Source organism: Trachymyrmex cornetzi, unplaced genomic scaffold (genome assembly GCF_001594075.2).
Source record: "Trachymyrmex cornetzi isolate Tcor2-1 unplaced genomic scaffold, Tcor1.1 scaffold16, whole genome shotgun sequence".
Classification (NCBI taxonomy): Eukaryota; Metazoa; Arthropoda; class Insecta; order Hymenoptera; family Formicidae; genus Trachymyrmex; species Trachymyrmex cornetzi.
In genome coordinates this window covers 545,150-562,011 of record NW_017296201.1, presented here as the reverse complement: position 1 = coordinate 562,011, position 16,862 = coordinate 545,150, and the positions used below count along the sequence as shown (strand labels likewise).

At 28.3% G+C, this 16,862-nt stretch overlaps 2 protein-coding genes across 4 annotated transcripts; one reads left to right on the top strand and one right to left on the bottom strand.

The window, feature by feature from the left end:
* Window positions 1-2,124: 2,124 nt before the first annotated feature.
* On the bottom strand, window positions 2,125-11,657 carry cta (Guanine nucleotide-binding protein subunit alpha cta). Of its 3 annotated transcripts, none has more exons than XM_018504091.1 (6): window positions 11,016-11,657; window positions 9,408-9,668; window positions 9,198-9,248; window positions 8,855-9,072; window positions 8,365-8,769; window positions 2,125-2,296 (listed from the first exon to the last, which is right to left on the bottom strand). In XM_018504091.1, exons 1-5 carry the CDS (start codon window positions 11,229-11,231, stop codon window positions 8,412-8,414), a joined length of 1,104 nt encoding a protein of 367 aa, XP_018359593.1. In that variant the 5' UTR covers window positions 11,232-11,657; the 3' UTR covers window positions 2,125-2,296; window positions 8,365-8,411. The 3 variants fall into 3 exon arrangements, with proteins under 3 accessions (XP_018359593.1, XP_018359594.1, XP_018359595.1); XM_018504092.1 differs by lacking the exon at window positions 2,125-2,296 and adding an exon at window positions 8,180-8,210; XM_018504093.1 differs by lacking the exon at window positions 2,125-2,296 and having other exon boundaries at window positions 8,410-8,538; window positions 8,652-8,769.
* Window positions 11,658-12,734: 1,077 nt separating this feature from the next.
* LOC108758883 (uncharacterized) lies at window positions 12,735-16,248 on the top strand. The gene is made up of 6 exons (XM_018504094.1): window positions 12,735-12,871; window positions 13,957-14,049; window positions 14,123-14,241; window positions 14,386-14,527; window positions 15,107-15,381; window positions 16,077-16,248. The coding sequence occupies exons 1-6, from the start codon at window positions 12,804-12,806 to the stop codon at window positions 16,190-16,192; spliced, it is 813 nt and encodes a 270-aa protein (XP_018359596.1). The 5' UTR covers window positions 12,735-12,803; the 3' UTR covers window positions 16,193-16,248.
* Window positions 16,249-16,862: the final 614 nt, after the last annotated feature.

Sequence of the window (16,862 nt, the reverse complement as noted above, 5' to 3'; positions counted from 1 at the left end):
AGTGGGGGGGGGGGGGGGGGGGTTATTATATAACAAACACTACACATTTATGTACATATATGTCACAAGAAATCACAAGCATCTCCGAATTTATGAACGATAATATTTTATCGTTCATAAATTCGGAGATGCTTGTGATTTCTCGTATTTTACAAAAACTTAAATATCCCGGTGAAAAAAAAATAATAAAGAAGTTTTTATAAATGCATTTTAAAGAGAAAACTTTTGTAAAATTGACGTTTTGCCTCTACAATACTTTGGTCTCCAATTACAAAAATATTAAAAATTGACATTTTTTAAATATTTTTGTTATTTTTGTACAAATACTGTACTTGGATGAAGCATTATTGGACAAAATTTAACAAATAAGCATTTTAAAGTAGATTTTATAACTTGGAAAATCTACTTTAAATTAAAATTAAAAATAAAAAAAATTTATAAGCTTCAAAATGTTTTTAAAAAAAAATTAGCACAATGATTTTTCGCAAAAATATAATTTTTTTATTATGAAAAAATTTTCTTTTTCTAAAATGTTTTTTAACTTTGAAACTAAAAAATTTACGGTAACTCCGTACGAAGAAAAAGGACATTAAAAAAAATTCAAAATTAATTGTAATTAAATTTTAATAGATAAACACTTTTTTAATAAATGTCAATGAAACACATTGTATTATTATGCATAAACAATATTATTATATTATTATATTTGTAAATATAACTAATAACTTAATATATATAACATCACATGAGATCACAACAAAAATTGCATAAAAAATTATGAATTTATTTTTTTTAATTGTACTTTTCTACTGAATGTATTTTATGAACCCGAATTTTTAAACAAAAATCACAAAATTCTTCATATATTAATTGAAAACTATATTTCGTACTTGTTATTTTCACTTATTTTTTATTTCAAATTTATTATTTTCACAAAATTTCGAACAGTCTCTCCCTAATTTTGGACGGTTGGTGACTTTATCTTACATCATGCGAACATGCTTAGCAACAAACATATCGAAGTGAGCAGTCTAGTTATACAGATATTTATGGTCAAAACACATAGTAAAAGACTGCACAGTTCTACAAGCTTTTTCCTAATTGAAAACATATCGCGAACTTTTGAAAAAATGAAGTTATATTTTTACTTTTGTATACGTTTTTGATACTATATATTACTAAAGCAAGAAAAATGTAAATGTTGTTGTAATATAAAAAATATTTTAACAAATATAATGTAATTACTATAATCGCTTAGAATAACTGCCAATGTGATGTATTTAGATAAAATATTTTCTGTACCGTATTATTTAGCGCATATTAGCAATATTTGAAGAAAAATTGCTATTATTAGGATTGAAAACTAAGCTATTTTTTTCACATACGTACACACAATTGTAAAAATTAACAATATACTCCTTGTATAAAACCACGATATATAAATAAATGTAATAATTAATACTTCAATAAAAAATGATGTACTCATTTATTATATAAAATTAACGTATACGCATACGAAATGCATTTATATTATTGGTTAGTGGTATGAAATATTCCATATATATGTACATGTCACATATAACACAATAATATATAATATTAAGGCTCCTTGAGTTATCAACCTCAACCATACTGAATCATGACGCTCATGTCACGATTCAATATGGTTGAGATAAGTACTCGGGAGCCTTAATATCAATACATGAATCACGAATGAATAATAAATAGTTATAATAACAATACATTTACTAATGATGTAATTAAGTAATCAACTTTTTTTTCTATGAACAAGTAAACTAATGTCACACTAATATCTATTGTTAGCCTATTGTTACATAAAATATTTTTTTTATCGTATAACATCTATTGGTCATTAGTAAATTAACGTACCATTATGTCTTTTAAAATTGTTTATTATTTGTGTATAAACTACATTGTAATAATAATTCATGTAAAATATTGTTATATACAAATGTACAATGTACAAAAGGCACGACATATCTACATTCTTTAGCTCACATATAATAAAATGCAAGACAATAAAATCACGAAATGTAGGAAGTATATATAATTAAAAAATGTTACAAAAAATTTATTATCAATAATTGTTTTATAGTACCGTTAAAAAAATTAAATATATTATTGTGCTTCCAAACGTCACAGATTATTGTTTATCATGCATCTGTACCATTTACATTATTCTTGTTTACTATTATATCTCCTTTTCATATTTTTTTCCATTGTATTTCGATGATACATAGAACATTCTCTCCTCTATACCTCTAAAGAGACATCACTATAAAGTATGAGAAAATATACACGATTTAAACAATTTCGTTTCGTTACATTATATGTATACATAGGATGTAAGTTATGAGACTGTTATTTATTCCACTGAATAATGGAGTAGATTTTAATGTAAACTTCTAACAGAACTGTCACACGTTAAAATATCTTCTAATTACAAATTCAAGAATTTTCAATAATTAAATTTAACCCTTCGCGGTCACACTAGGGTTAAAAATGATCCCAGAGCACATTTAACCAGTAATTTTTTTACTTCATAGAACGAAATCGTGTGTATTTAATACGATAATCTGTTAAATGTGCTCTGGGGTCATTTTGATCCCGGTGTAACCATTACGGAACTTTTAAGAACCGTGATTATGAAGAATCGAAAAATAAGAATTCATAATAATCTTACATTTTATCTTAAATTTTATTTTGACAAAAATTCCATTTAAAATGACTTCGTTGATGTTCTTTTTTTTAATATCAGATATAAAATTTAAAAAATTGTACAAAATACGATAATTTTGACTTTTTTTGTTAAAAGAGAAAACTTTCATTTCCTTAATTCGAAATTGCTTGGTTTTATAATACGTTATATATAAAAAAGTAGTTTTGTGCTTACAATTTATGTTATATTAATATAAATAATATGTGATGATTTGCCAACTAGTATTCAGAATGTATACTATAAGTCTGTCAGCATTAATATCAAAAAATATTGCCAAGTTCCATGGAAATAATCATTTTTTTAAATATTAAATTTAAATGAAAAATATGAAATATAAAGAGCATGGCTGCGCTAAAATGAGAAAATTTAAAATTAATCATTATCTATGTATACACAAACATACACAATCCATTATTCCTTCGTTTTAATATCCATATCCTTGTTTTTAATTGTAGGAAAAAAAGTAAATAAAATAGTCATTCTTATTTCCTTCTCTTTAATTTAAGAATGTAAGTGTGAATAAAAGTATATATAAATATAACGTTATTTCTTCAACATTTGGCTTAAATGCATTTTATACAACTTTGTTATAACTTGAAATATATTAAGTAGATTAAATTGGATGTATCAAAATCATTTTTTAGAGAATTTGAGAAAAATGATATAAAAATTATTTTAGAACTTTTCAAGAAATATGTTATCATATTTATTATAGTCTCAATCTATGTTATTATAATAAAATTTCAAGTTTGTATCATTACATGTATATTTTTTGTTCCATTTGTTTTGTTTATAAATAGCTTAATAGACTATATATGATACATTCATCATCATATATCGATATATAGTTCAAGAATACAGTTTCAATAAAATATAACCGCAGCGTAATGTAAGATATATACCAAATGCTATTAACATAATTCCCCGAATTTCAACCGCGTCTATGACTTGACTACTTATATATCAAAAGAATTTTCTATTAAGCTGGGTTGTTCGTAGAATTTTGTACATAGAATATAATTACTAAAACTTATACTTACGAATTTATTTACGTGATGAATGTCAATGTTTTTTTATATCTCTTGTAAATCTTTTTATAAAAATCATAGACGTTCTCTCTGTGTAAGGAGTATTAACATATCAATTGTATGTAAACGACATATACATAAAAACTAGTATAAAAACAAGGTATGTTCAAAACAATACTATTGTTATAAAAACGATGAAATTGGACCTGATTATCTTTATAGGAATGTAAAAATATCATTTACAAAATATACCGATTATCAATTATTTTTTATACAATCAGCTGTTTGTATGAAATAATGTTTATGTATAAAAGCTCTTAAATACGATATACCTCAATACTTTTTTATACATAACAGACACACAGCATATATGTACATACATACACGCGACACGCGCACACGCACCATATACATACATATATACATACATATATGTGTAATTTAATACATAATTAGAATAATTCTAGTTAATAAAGATGTGTATTATAAATTTATTTGTTTATAAACTTATTCCGTTTTATTAAACTTTTACACACATTAAAACAAAGATTTTATGTAATAAATAATCTATAGAATTGGAATGGCTTGTAGCATAACTATAATGATGTTTGGAAAAATATGTATTGCATGTATACGTATACATGTGTTCATGAACTGACAGTATCAGAAAGAGGATAATTTTACATAAAAAAAAATAAATCAAAAACGTATAACAAAATTTTTTCAAGAGACTTTGTTTCTGAGAAAATCGATTTTATATATGCGTCGGATACTTGTGAACTTAATTATGTTTCGACTCATTTGGATTTGGGTGTAAACTATTATCTCTGCTCATGTTTGTATTCATTATTGTACTGGGTAATCAAAAATACACGATAAAAATAGAATATTCACGAATTATAAATTTTATTACATTTAAGTATATAAATTGTTGAAAATGTTGTCCATTCGGTCGAGTACGTAATTCTGTTCTTTGAAGTAAATTCTATGAACGCTTTCTAACGTGTTCAAAGTGTTTTAATTTATAAATTAAAACTGTAGGATATTTAAAGTACATTTCCTCGAAAACAAAGCCTTATATAAAAAAATTTTATTCTACGCTTTCGACTTATTTTTTCATGTAAAAAAATCATTTCCTTCTCGATTATATCATCTGTTACGAATTTTGTGTACGTATGCGCGTGCACAGACAAAATGCACGTAGTACCTATTAATTATTAACAACGCTTGTGGGCAAATACAGCAAACTAAACTGACTCGAGCAGTATCATTTTGTAATTTTTGCAACAGTTAACAAAATATTAATTATTAAAGACTGAATAAACGTGTATTCGCCCGGTGTAATACCAATTGCAAGCGCGCGACGAGAACAAAACTGCGAAACCTCGAAACTTAAAAAAGTTTCGAGTTTCGCGAAAACTCCAAGCCAGGCTCATTCAACAATCTTTAGTAATTAATATTCCGTTAATTACTGTAAAAATCACAAAATGGTCACAGGACTTTTCGACTCAGTTTTATTCACTCTATTTACCTACAAATCTTGTACGAATAATTATCAAACATCCTGTATATATCCATTTTAAACTAATAAAAGATAAAATATAGAATAACATATAAAAATGATTTTTTTGATTCTATACAACATAGAACCCAACTATCTCCTTAATCATCAACATTATTACATAAAATCTTTAGATACAGTTTATATACATGTGCACACAGTAAAAAAATACTAACGTTTGTTACCAGAACACACAGTTTGACAATAATTTATACTATAAAAAAAAATACATTTACTTTCTTCAGAATTTTGGTTTACTACAATATTCAATTCAACTTTGTCAGATTTTTCAAATCAATATCCATTTGCACTCATAAAATAACAAAATTCATAAACAAATACAATATTAAATTTATAATGTTAAATTAGATATATTTCATACAAATTGCTGTTCTAATCTGGTAAATAATATAGAAAATAAAAGATTTGGTTAATTCGCATAGTATGAAAAAAATAATACTGATCTTATTTTTCTTCTAAAAGTGTAATAATCAATAAAGGATCAGTTATCAAATATACAGAATAGACAAATAAAACTTGTTACACTTATGATGTGATATAATTACACTGAAATTCAAAACAGCTGCTATTATATTTCTTTAAAATTTATAATTTTGTACTTCATAATATTGTATTTAATTTAAGAAATATACAGAATTTTTTCTATATTAGATATATAAAGATATATAATAGATAATGATACATAATATATAAAAAATTAAATATTTACATAAAAAAAGGATAAAGAATTTAAGATTTTCAAACAATATATTTTTTATATAAAGACACGATTCAATACATATCAGCACTCTAGCTAGATATCTACGGGAAAAACAATTTTAGTTAATGTACAATTATCTTCAGTTAAATGACAATAATAGCAGCCTACAATTCATTTACACAATGTAAGAAACAAAGATTTAAATATTATTATATTCAGGATTGGAAAGTACTACTTTTTTACTTGTAATTAAGTTGAAGCGTTTTTTCATGCTGATGCTGGACGTTGACGTTTGTAGCGTCAAAACAGATTACGTGATAAAAATTGACAAATATCAAGAGTTATTGACACTAAAAATGACCGTCTAGCGTCAGTATAAAAAACTTTTACAGTTAGAATTACTTTTTTCAGTAACTTTAATATAACTTCGTTCTTCTTTTCTAACTGTAACTGTAACTCTCAGTAGCCTGGTTTTTATTGCTTTGTTTATTATATTTTAAGATTGAGAGTCCTTTAATTAGTCAAAAGTATGGAAATGGTTGAATAGGTTTTGAAAACAAAGCATTTTTTGAGAAAAATGTTTCAAACATAAGTTATAGGCTTTAAAAAGATCTATTTATTTATTGGAAAACGTTGTTAAGGTTAAATCGATTTTTTTTAACGGGATACCCTATTTTTAATTCCAGATTTAATTTAATAGCTGATGTGGAGAGATTTTCAAAACATTATAATAAAGTCATTTTTTCACTAAGTACTTTTCGAGTTATAAGGCACGTTCTAGTACCGCTGTTATGTACAACCTGTTTAACATGTAAAAATGTAAACGTGTAAATTAATCTCTTTTTCTTTATTAGCTCTAATAGTATCAAAATGTTGCTCATGTTGTTCTGTAATAATAAAGAAACTGAAAAAGTTACTTTCTGAATAACTGTAACTGTAACTCGTTACTTTTTAAAATAGGTAATTTGAAACCATAACTAGTTACTTTTTGAAACAAAAAAAACTGTAACTGTAACTAGCTACTTTCACAAAGTAACTTTCCCAACCTTGATTATATTAAATAACATTGCTTCTTCGGAAAAAAATTGGGTGAACTTTTTCCACAGCAATTTGAACACAAACTGGTTAGCTTCATTTGGTTTATATGGCTTGAAAACTAATATTTGGTTTTCTTGTTATTTAACCGTTTGAATGCCAAAAGCGATTGCAAAAAAACATCATGTTGAATCTAAGTCTATCATGTAGAAGCATGATAACGAACATAAAACGAAGGAACGCAATCATTATCTTTGGCATTTCATACGATATTAATGTATTCAATAATAAAAATAATTAATCATAAATAAAAAATAAGTTAGTTATAGATTTGTGAATTCTAGTTTAATATATCAACCAGCAATAATCTTATATATATTAAATCATGGGAAAAACATTGTATTTATATAGAATGCGTTTGGAAAAACGTTATTAGCATTATTTGTGTCATTCTATCTTTGATTCATAAATGAACGATGAAGACAGAATGACACAAATAGTGCTAGTAATGTCTTCTTGAACGCAACCAGCTACACAAAAAATCGTAAGAATTTAAACTGAATTATTTGCAACTGATCCTTTCTTTTTATACAAACCATTATCGTAGAAATTATTGACAATATATAGAATACAAAATTATATACAATAGAGTTTGTAGTGATCTCGCAATCATTCAATATTTATCAAAAGTATAATAAAAATGTATCTCATATACATACATACATACATACATACATACATACATACACATACATATATATATATATATATATATATATACATATGCATACATACAGGCTGAATCGTAATGTATGTCTCAACGTTTTACCATGGGAGATGAATATTTCTCTCTTAGGCGTGGTCTCCTACGCTTTTTCCAATTACAGTCGGTAATTCATCTCCTATGGTAAAATACTGAGACATTATGATTCACCCTACACACACATATATATATATATATATATATATATACATATATACATATATATATTTATATTTTTATTTATAAACATGCACACACGCACATGCATGTATACGCGCACGCATACATAGTATATATAAAGTCAAATTTTTTTAAATATATCTTTACATTAGGCAGTTTTTTCTTCTTCACTGTAAATGTATCTATATATGAAGTAAATATTCAAAATTGTTGTATAATTCATACATATATATTGTCTTATCAAAATGTGTTTTGACGTAGTGTATATCGCAATATTCTTCGAAAACTACAAATTGGATTAATAATATATTAAGTGTTAATTTTTCTGATGCATACCTTTGTTTTACTAGCTGTTTTATCTGATTAATTACTCCACTTCTACACTATTGAAGCATAAGGGACTCTAAGTTTCGATGTAGAATAGTATCCTTCACAGCATTAAAGACGACTTTAATATTTTCTGTATCTACTGCAGTGGTGAAATGATGAAACAACGGTTTTCTTGGATCCCTTTTGACCGAGACGAACATATCGAGGATAAAATTTTGCACGTCCTTCATGGAATGTGGATCACCCGCAAATTGTGGAAAATAATAACGGATATTTGTATCCTGTGACCTCACTTTTTTATCGAGCAAATCCGTTTTGTTTAAAAACAAAATTATAGACACACCACAAAATATCATGTTATTCACGATTGTATCAAATATATTCTTAGATTCTTCCAATCTGTTAGTTCTCCTACAAGATTAATTGATAATAAAAACAAAAACATTATTATCATTCATTTTACGATCTTGTAGAATAAACCAAAAAAATAACATACCTATCTTCCAACAAGACCTGATCAAATTCCGATGATGATACAAGAAAAAGTATAGACGTCACGCAGTCAAAGCATTGGTACCATTTTTGCCTTTGAGATCTTTGACCGCCAACATCAACAAAGAGGAATGGAATATTATTAATCGGTATTACAAATTCGGAAATTCCTTTTGTCGCCTTTCTACAGTGTAGAATATCCTGATGTGTCGGTGTATAATCCTAAAAAATATTTATACACTTTATAGATAATAATAAAAATTAAAAATAACAAACTTGTCTTTACACTTTATAATACATAAAAATATATTAATTATTGTAATTATAAATTGTAAAATGTGTATTACCACTCTTGCAATCCTATCAAGATTATCTAAGAAGTACTGGACAGAATCACTCTGGAAATATCAAATCACACATATAAATACAACACATAAATTAAAAAATAATAAAGAAATAATAAACAATTGTTACATTTATATCAGTTGCACGAACGCATGTACGCACGCATGCACAAGATTCGTACCTGTGCAATTAAAAAAAAAAACAGATCTTACTAATTGGAATTCTCTTCGCCTGTCGAACGCTCTTTTAATCGACGCATCCGTCCATAAACTCTGCAATGCTGGCACATAATGCAGAAATAATCTAGTATCCAGTACCATGGTATTTTCAAACTTGAGTAATTGAAAACCGATATCGTAATTTTTAGAATTCTCCCAAGGAATATTTAATTTATCCCGTGCATCTACTAGAACCTTCATGCCCTTTATTATATTCTGATAGATTACATGTTGGTATTCCTTAATTAGTTCAGGCTGAAAAAATATATAATACAGAATATCAATACTAATTCTCTGAAAAATATTTCTTATGCAAGAAACAATATGATATTTATGCTTTTATAATATACTTTTATGCTTTGTGATATAATAACATTAAGTATCAAGACAAATATATTCGTTGTTTAATACGAAATTAGTGACAAGTGTAACTTGTATCTATAATTAAATGTTTAATGTGTGCCAATTTCGATGAAAAATATATGTAAAGGATTTGAGATATGACAGAAAATGTTGCATGTTAAATTGATATCAATACTTCTTTTACAACCCATGATTTTATTCCTCATCTTTTTTTTATCTTCTATATATTTAATACATAATTTATTATACATATGCACACATATAAACACACTGTATTATTTATTCACTATACCACTCATATTCGACTTTTTCTTTCTTTTCAATTATAATGCCAATTCTTATGGGAATTCTATAATGAGTCAGTAATCAAAAGTCTTAACCAGTCTTAATTTTAGGATCTGAACACAAGAATTGTAACACTTAGATTTAAGTTGTAGACGTAAGTAACACATGAGCTATGAAGTATGACGTGCAACTTACTGCCGTGTCTCCAAGAGATGACAATAAGTTACATGTCATATGTCAAAGCTTGTACGTTGCTTATGTCTGTAATATAAGTCTATGCAAGTACTACAACAATTCTTGTACCCTTAGTCATACAAGTTAACTATTGGCCAATTTCACCAATTAAGACTTAGGCCTACTTAGGATTTCCGACTATCGACTCATTGTAGAACCTCCGGTTAGTAAAACAAACTGACTAATATTTATTTCTACCAATGTAGATTAATTTTAACCTTGATTTAATTTATTCTTTAACTACAAAAAGATAAAAAGTAAGTTAAATCAAGAATTAATTAACAATAGAATTGCAATATCTTTAGTATAGAAGTTAGTAAAATAGTTGAAATTTGAAATCAAACAGATATATATTGCAAATTTGAACATTCTATTTTAGAAATACCTTTGTACTCTGCTATTGTATTTTACATATCTTCCCATCGAAAAAGATTGGCCAATGAGCTACTTTATTTTTTTAGTAAGAAATCCACAATGCAGATTTCAACAAATAAAATACTATGCTCAATTATAGTAAAAAAATAGGATAAAAAAATAGAAACATTAATGTGTAAGTAATATAAAGGTTAAATAATACATGTAATGAAATACAAGCCAGGTGTTGTATATGAGATGGCATTGATCATAGGACAATCGAACCGATATTCGAAAGGTTGCGAGACGGCACCGATTCCATCGCGTGGTGCCGTCTCGCGTGCATGGAACTCCTCGGGTCCTTACCTCGAACTTGATACCATGAATGATCCGCATCTGCTTGAGGAATGTCGACTTGCCGCTCTCTCCCGCGCCAAGCAGCAGCAGCTTCACCTGCCGGCGAAACGTCTGCCGATCCTTCTCGAGCATCCGGTCGATCTCCTGGCTCTTATAACGCTGCTCAATCTCCTCCGGGCTGAATTTAAAACGCAGGCAACACGACCACGTTAAGGAGCTCGCCATCTTGCTACCCTGCCTACCTCTCTCATTCGCTCTCGCTCGCTCGCTCTCTCTCTCTCCACCTCCTTACTTTCCTCGCCTCGCTTGCTTGCTTTTCTTCTGTCGCCGGAGTCCGGCAACGTCAACTCTCGCTCGCTTCTGTCAGCTGCCGTCTCGGCAACAAACCGACGAAACGTGCTCTGGCAACGGGAACGCGCGCGCTGGCCGCTGACAATCACTGACAATACCCGACGACTCGCGTCTCTCCTCCTCGTCCGTCGCCACCCGCCCCGCGAAAGCGCAACGAGCGCAACTCGCACTCGCACCGCGCCGTCCCGCGCCGTCGCCGATTCAGAACCGCATTTCTCGGACAGGCGTAACCGGCCGGAATGCGCGACTACTATCACCGAACCACCGAACCGAGCGCAGCGGATCACGCTCGCTGCGCTTTTTTTTTCTAATCGATCGCGACCCGCGTGTATTTGCCACTTTTACACCGTTATTAACGTACACCCTCTTACGATATGTTAGGTATATATATACAGATGTATAAGGAAGAATGTGACAATGAAAGCAAAAGATATATTTTCACGCAAAGATCACTACTGTTTGTCCGCGAGCTTCACAATTGTGTCCAATTGTGTCCCTGTGTGACGGTAGTGACACCCACACGAGATACTAAAGACAGCCGGCCTTGGGCAAATTTTCCTGACTATCAATGGAGTCCTCCATCTTGACATTCTTGACTATCAATGGAGATCCGAGGATAATAGAAGAACGATGACATTATCAATAATCGATTCTATAAATTTGCATTTTTTAACATACTAGTGACCTTTTATAATATAGATGCTATATAAATAAGTATGTATACTTTTAATGCTTTAATATTTTATATGTTGCTGAAAAATTACAATTTATTCTCTACAGTTATCATCAGCTGCATTGATAATCAAATTCGAATAATAACATTAAAATCGCAGTTTTAAATTAAAATCGAGTATTATTAAATTTTGAATATTTAAATGTATATACGAAACTAATAAATCATGAAATTAATACTACATTATCAGTTTCTTATGCCTACTGCACACTGAACTGCTCGCCGAGCAAACGAATATGGTTGGTTGTGGCTTGTAGATCCAACCAATGGCCCGTACAATTGCTGGATTCACCCTGCATCCGATGTTGCGCGTACACGTAACACGTGTGCCGATTGTGAGCAACTAATAAATATGCAGGAGCAGGTCATGCTGTTTGTTGCAGTTTTAGTTAGTTGCTCGAGTAGGATGGATGCGGGTTTGGCCTGCTTCGGGCATTGCGTCATCTCATTAATTTTTTGAAAAGCGTTTCCGACTTCAACTGTGCTTTGCATTACATTATTATATTTTGCGGATCTCATCGGGGAAAGCAATTCTGCTTTCCATTCTTCTCTAGGAAATTCTTGTGGAAGGTTGGAGGTGTATTGGATAAGACTGGCCACGTGAATCCAATTATCCAACCGCATTAAAACCTGGGCCATTCAAATATAGAAGAAGAAGAAGGAGAAGCTGTTGCGTTATTTTGACAGTTATTGCAATTCTCATTATTTTAAGAATGTCATTTCTCGATTTTTTTCAAAAATTTTTTGGTGTGACACGTCGTAATGAGCCTAGTACAAGCAGGTAAAAGACTTAAACTTATGATAAATGAAAAATATTAATATGTATTGTATATATGATAAATGATAAGGTCCTTACATTTTGATAAAAATAGACTAATTTCTTTTTGTATAAAAACGAAGACTTGAAAAACAAATATCGCCATTCGATAAAACAATCATTCGATCAAACAAAACTCTAAAAACAATTAATGTTAAATTTGATATATTAAAAGGTTAGAAAATTCATCATCAACGATTCTCGATTGCCAGATTTTCAGTTTTTGATCGGAGATTATAGTTTTTCTAAACGAATCTTCGATTTTCTGGTTGAAGGAAAACATTTGTTGACGCATTTTTTACGTTTTTTAAAAGAAAATTGCAATATAATCATTATTTTGAAAGTATCAATTGGTCTTCAGTAAGATAAATGCAATCTTCGGTTTTTAAACCGGAGGAAACTGGCCGTTCCGATATTCACTGCCAGTGCTGAAAAAAATCTATAATATAAAAATTATATTATATATTTAAATATTTTCAGTACTAGTGGTTTTTATATATATTTCTACTTATAGATATTTTCAGCAGGGTGTATTTTCCACATGATAGCACTAGTCAACACAAGTATCGTTGTATTGTTGTTACTCTGAATGCTAAAGAAGATAGAATGATGTTTTCTTTTTCTTCTTAAAAGTTCCTGTATGAATTTCCCCTGTATTAGGGGCTACTCTATCATACAACGATATATGTGTGAAATAACCTTCATAGGGAGCAAAAACCTTACTTATTGTCAATATCAGGTCTTAAGCCTTTTTATATCCTAAAAAATAGTTGATAAATAAATATAATAAATCTAAAAATCTAAAGTAGTTAACCTAAATAGTTAATAAAAAAAAGTTGTTTTTAACTTTTTTTCCATTTGTAGCACCAAGTGAATTGTATCCAATATAAAATAAAATTCTTTATATAATTTTATATGGGTTTTAAATTTTCAACACAACGCGATCCATTGCCTGTAGAAAATTTGATTAGAAAAATATATAGAGAATTCTAATAAAAATTTTTAGGGATTGCATCATCAATTTTAGATTGTATCAATATACTTTTCAGATTTGGCGATTATGATTCACATCAAGAAAATTTTCGAAATCCAATTTGGCAGAGTGATGAAGATGATGATGACGATGATATAATTAACTTTCGGTAAAGAAAAGAAAACTTGTATATATTCAGAAATATTTCAATAAATTTTGATTCTAATTTTGATATTTTCTAGGCACCCTGAGGACAGTTTGCATTTCAGCATCGCTAGCAATCCACTCGAAATGATGTTTTACTTTGAATCCCAAATAGATAATATGATGAAAAATTTTTTTAAATTTAACACTTTTTTTGGTACGTTTATTCGATGAAAAATTTGTCATTTTGCATGCTTTATTTGCAAATAAAGCGTTAAAGAATGTTATTCCGATTATCAAAGACTGTTTCTATATATATAAGGATTTATTAAAATATTCTAAAGTAAAAGAATTCTTATAGACGATAAGGCTATTACATTACCGTTTGCTGCTGCTGAGAAGAATGACAATTTCCGGGACAGAATGCTGAAACCCGAGCCTGGTACATTTGCCATCGCAGATGTACCAATAGAAAACAAAGTAGACACAGATTTAGATGGAAGGTAAGAACGATTCTATCCTTTCTTTAATTGTTTACTGTTATACCTTATATAAGTGCTTAATATAAGGGTGACTTATTTATGAGAATCGTAAATAATGTACAATATATAATTGATAAAATTAAATTTTGAGAAAATCGATTTTTTCAAGTAACATAACTGCCGTTTTTTAAATGTTTTTTAAATGTGATTCATTTAATTATTTTAAATATTAAAGCAAAATTTTCATTAAAAAATCAATATGATACAGTTTATAAGACATTTTATACTCTATTTTGATATATTCTGACATGAAATATAAAATATCAAAAACTTCATTTTTTATAATCGTACCTTAATATTTGTTATGCATAGAATAAAATGAAATTAATCAATTGGTAAAAAAGAAACAAATAGTTGCTTTTCAAAAAAGTTTAATCAACAAAGTGTCGTATCTAAAAAACTGGAAGAGTCCGCCACGTGATTTAGTGTGCATGACTTAGGATTATATCGACTTTAATTATATGTAAAAATCAAAATCGTTGGTGAGATTTAACCTTTTCGCAATAATTACCCATATTATGTTTACAATTCACATTATAGGCCACCTGTAGAATTTTCAAAAATGTGGAATAAAGGAAATATGGAAATAACAAAACCTTCCATATCAAATTTCTCAATTGGAAGATCTGTTAGAAAGGAGATTATACGTAGACCTGATGGAACTATTGAGAAAAAGCAAGTAATCAGAGATAGTGAAGGCAATGAGGAGACAGTTATTTCAAAGGAAGCAGACAACAAAACATATGTTGTTACTATAAAAAAAGATAAAAATGGCTTTGAAACAAGATCTGAGGATTTATTTAATATGGATGAAAGTATGTATGACAGATATATTAAATTTAATTAAAAAATAATTAAGAAATTATGAATGGAAACATGTATAAGTTATAGTTTCTAATATTGTACTCATTAAAAAATTATTTATACATTTATTTGATAATTAATGTGACACATAAGCAAATTAGCAAATTTGATTGTGTAATTATAAAAACTAGTTATAAAAGGAAATTTCTATGTAAACTTCATTAATATTGTCTAAGTTATAAAAAAAGTATCAGATTTTAAGTCTGCTAAAAAAAACTCTTTTACATTAATTTTTAAACGCTTTGAATGATTTTTTTTTCTTTTCAAGAGGTATATATGTACATTTGAGATCTAATTTTTTGTATATCCAAAAGTATGTAACATTGTAGCTGTGTTCTGGTTGGGATGCTCACACGCATTCATAAGCTCATTCTTCCTTCTTTCCACATATAATGATCGATACAAATAAAATAAAGCTTACAATGCGTGAGCATCCAAATTGAAAGCAGTTTGTATATTTTTATAACACTCAGGATATTCGTAGTCGATTCTTATATTTAAGACTGTCTTAAATATAGCCTTAAGATGTCTCAAGAAGCCGATCTTAAGACGTTACTTAAAACAGTCTTAAAACAAGACTGAATATGAATACCGCCCTTAATAACCGTACTTATTCTTGCTATAATTTAAGAAGTTTTAATTGCAGATGAATTGAAAGACTTTAACCAAAAGTGGGAATCTTCTGTAAAAGACATATATGGCCACAACTCGACTTATCGTTTTCCATGGGAAAAGTTTTTCGGCCCCAATCCAAAATTATAACAAGAAATAAATAAAAAAGTTATAGTCTTTGTTCCTAGTTTTTAATATATCTCCTGTATGTAATATACGAATACTAATAAATTAAATGAAATAATAAATTAAATGAACTAATAAATTAATTGAATCAACAATAGAGGTGTTCTTCACAATTTCTAATCACAAAGTTTTCTTTATTTGATAGAATATACTTTATACAATATTTATTATATACACAGATGTGTGTTTAATAAATTTATCATTTGACAAAAAATTTTTTTTAATTTATACAATCGAATCGTTTCGCTCAGAAATATAATATTGTAAGAAATAAATGATTTATTGTTAAGAATTTACCTGTTTTTGAATTACGTGAATCTTGAATGTTCTGATATTGATTGTAATACCATATATTACATTTACCTTCATTTTAAATTATATCGATTCTGACTCATACTGATGAATGTTTTTGAGATAATCTCTTCTGAAATACACGCGGAGTATAACATTAAATAATATAAAATAAAAATATATAAAAATATTGATGATACAATTCATTGCAACAAATGTAACTACAGATGTTATTAAACCTGATCAAGAGGATGCCATGTAAACATAGTCAATATTTCCTCAAAATTTTAAATCCAGGAAATTGTAGATCTTTTTAGATCACACTAAAAAACAACCAAAATAT

What these genes read in the sequence shown, in the direction of transcription:
- cta (XM_018504091.1), bottom strand. Translation starts at nt 11,231, where the DNA reads ATGGCGAGCTCCTTAACGTGGTCGTGTTGCCTGCGTTTTAAATTCAGC. An exon ending in TTCATGGTATCAAGTTCGAG is followed by an intron (nt 9,669 to 11,015) that starts GTAAGGACCCGA and finishes ATATTTTTTCAG; the next exon opens with CCTGAACTAATTAAGGAATA. An exon ending in GGCGAAGAGAATTCCAATTA is followed by an intron (nt 9,249 to 9,407) that starts GTAAGATCTGTT and finishes TGATATTTCCAG; the next exon opens with AGTGATTCTGTCCAGTACTT.
- LOC108758883 (XM_018504094.1), top strand. Translation starts at nt 12,804, where the DNA reads ATGTCATTTCTCGATTTTTTTCAAAAATTTTTTGGTGTGACACGTCGT. An exon ending in TAAATTTAACACTTTTTTTG is followed by an intron (nt 14,242 to 14,385) that starts GTACGTTTATTC and finishes GAATTCTTATAG; the next exon opens with ACGATAAGGCTATTACATTA. An exon ending in TTTATTTAATATGGATGAAA is followed by an intron (nt 15,382 to 16,076) that starts GTATGTATGACA and finishes TTTTAATTGCAG; the next exon opens with ATGAATTGAAAGACTTTAAC.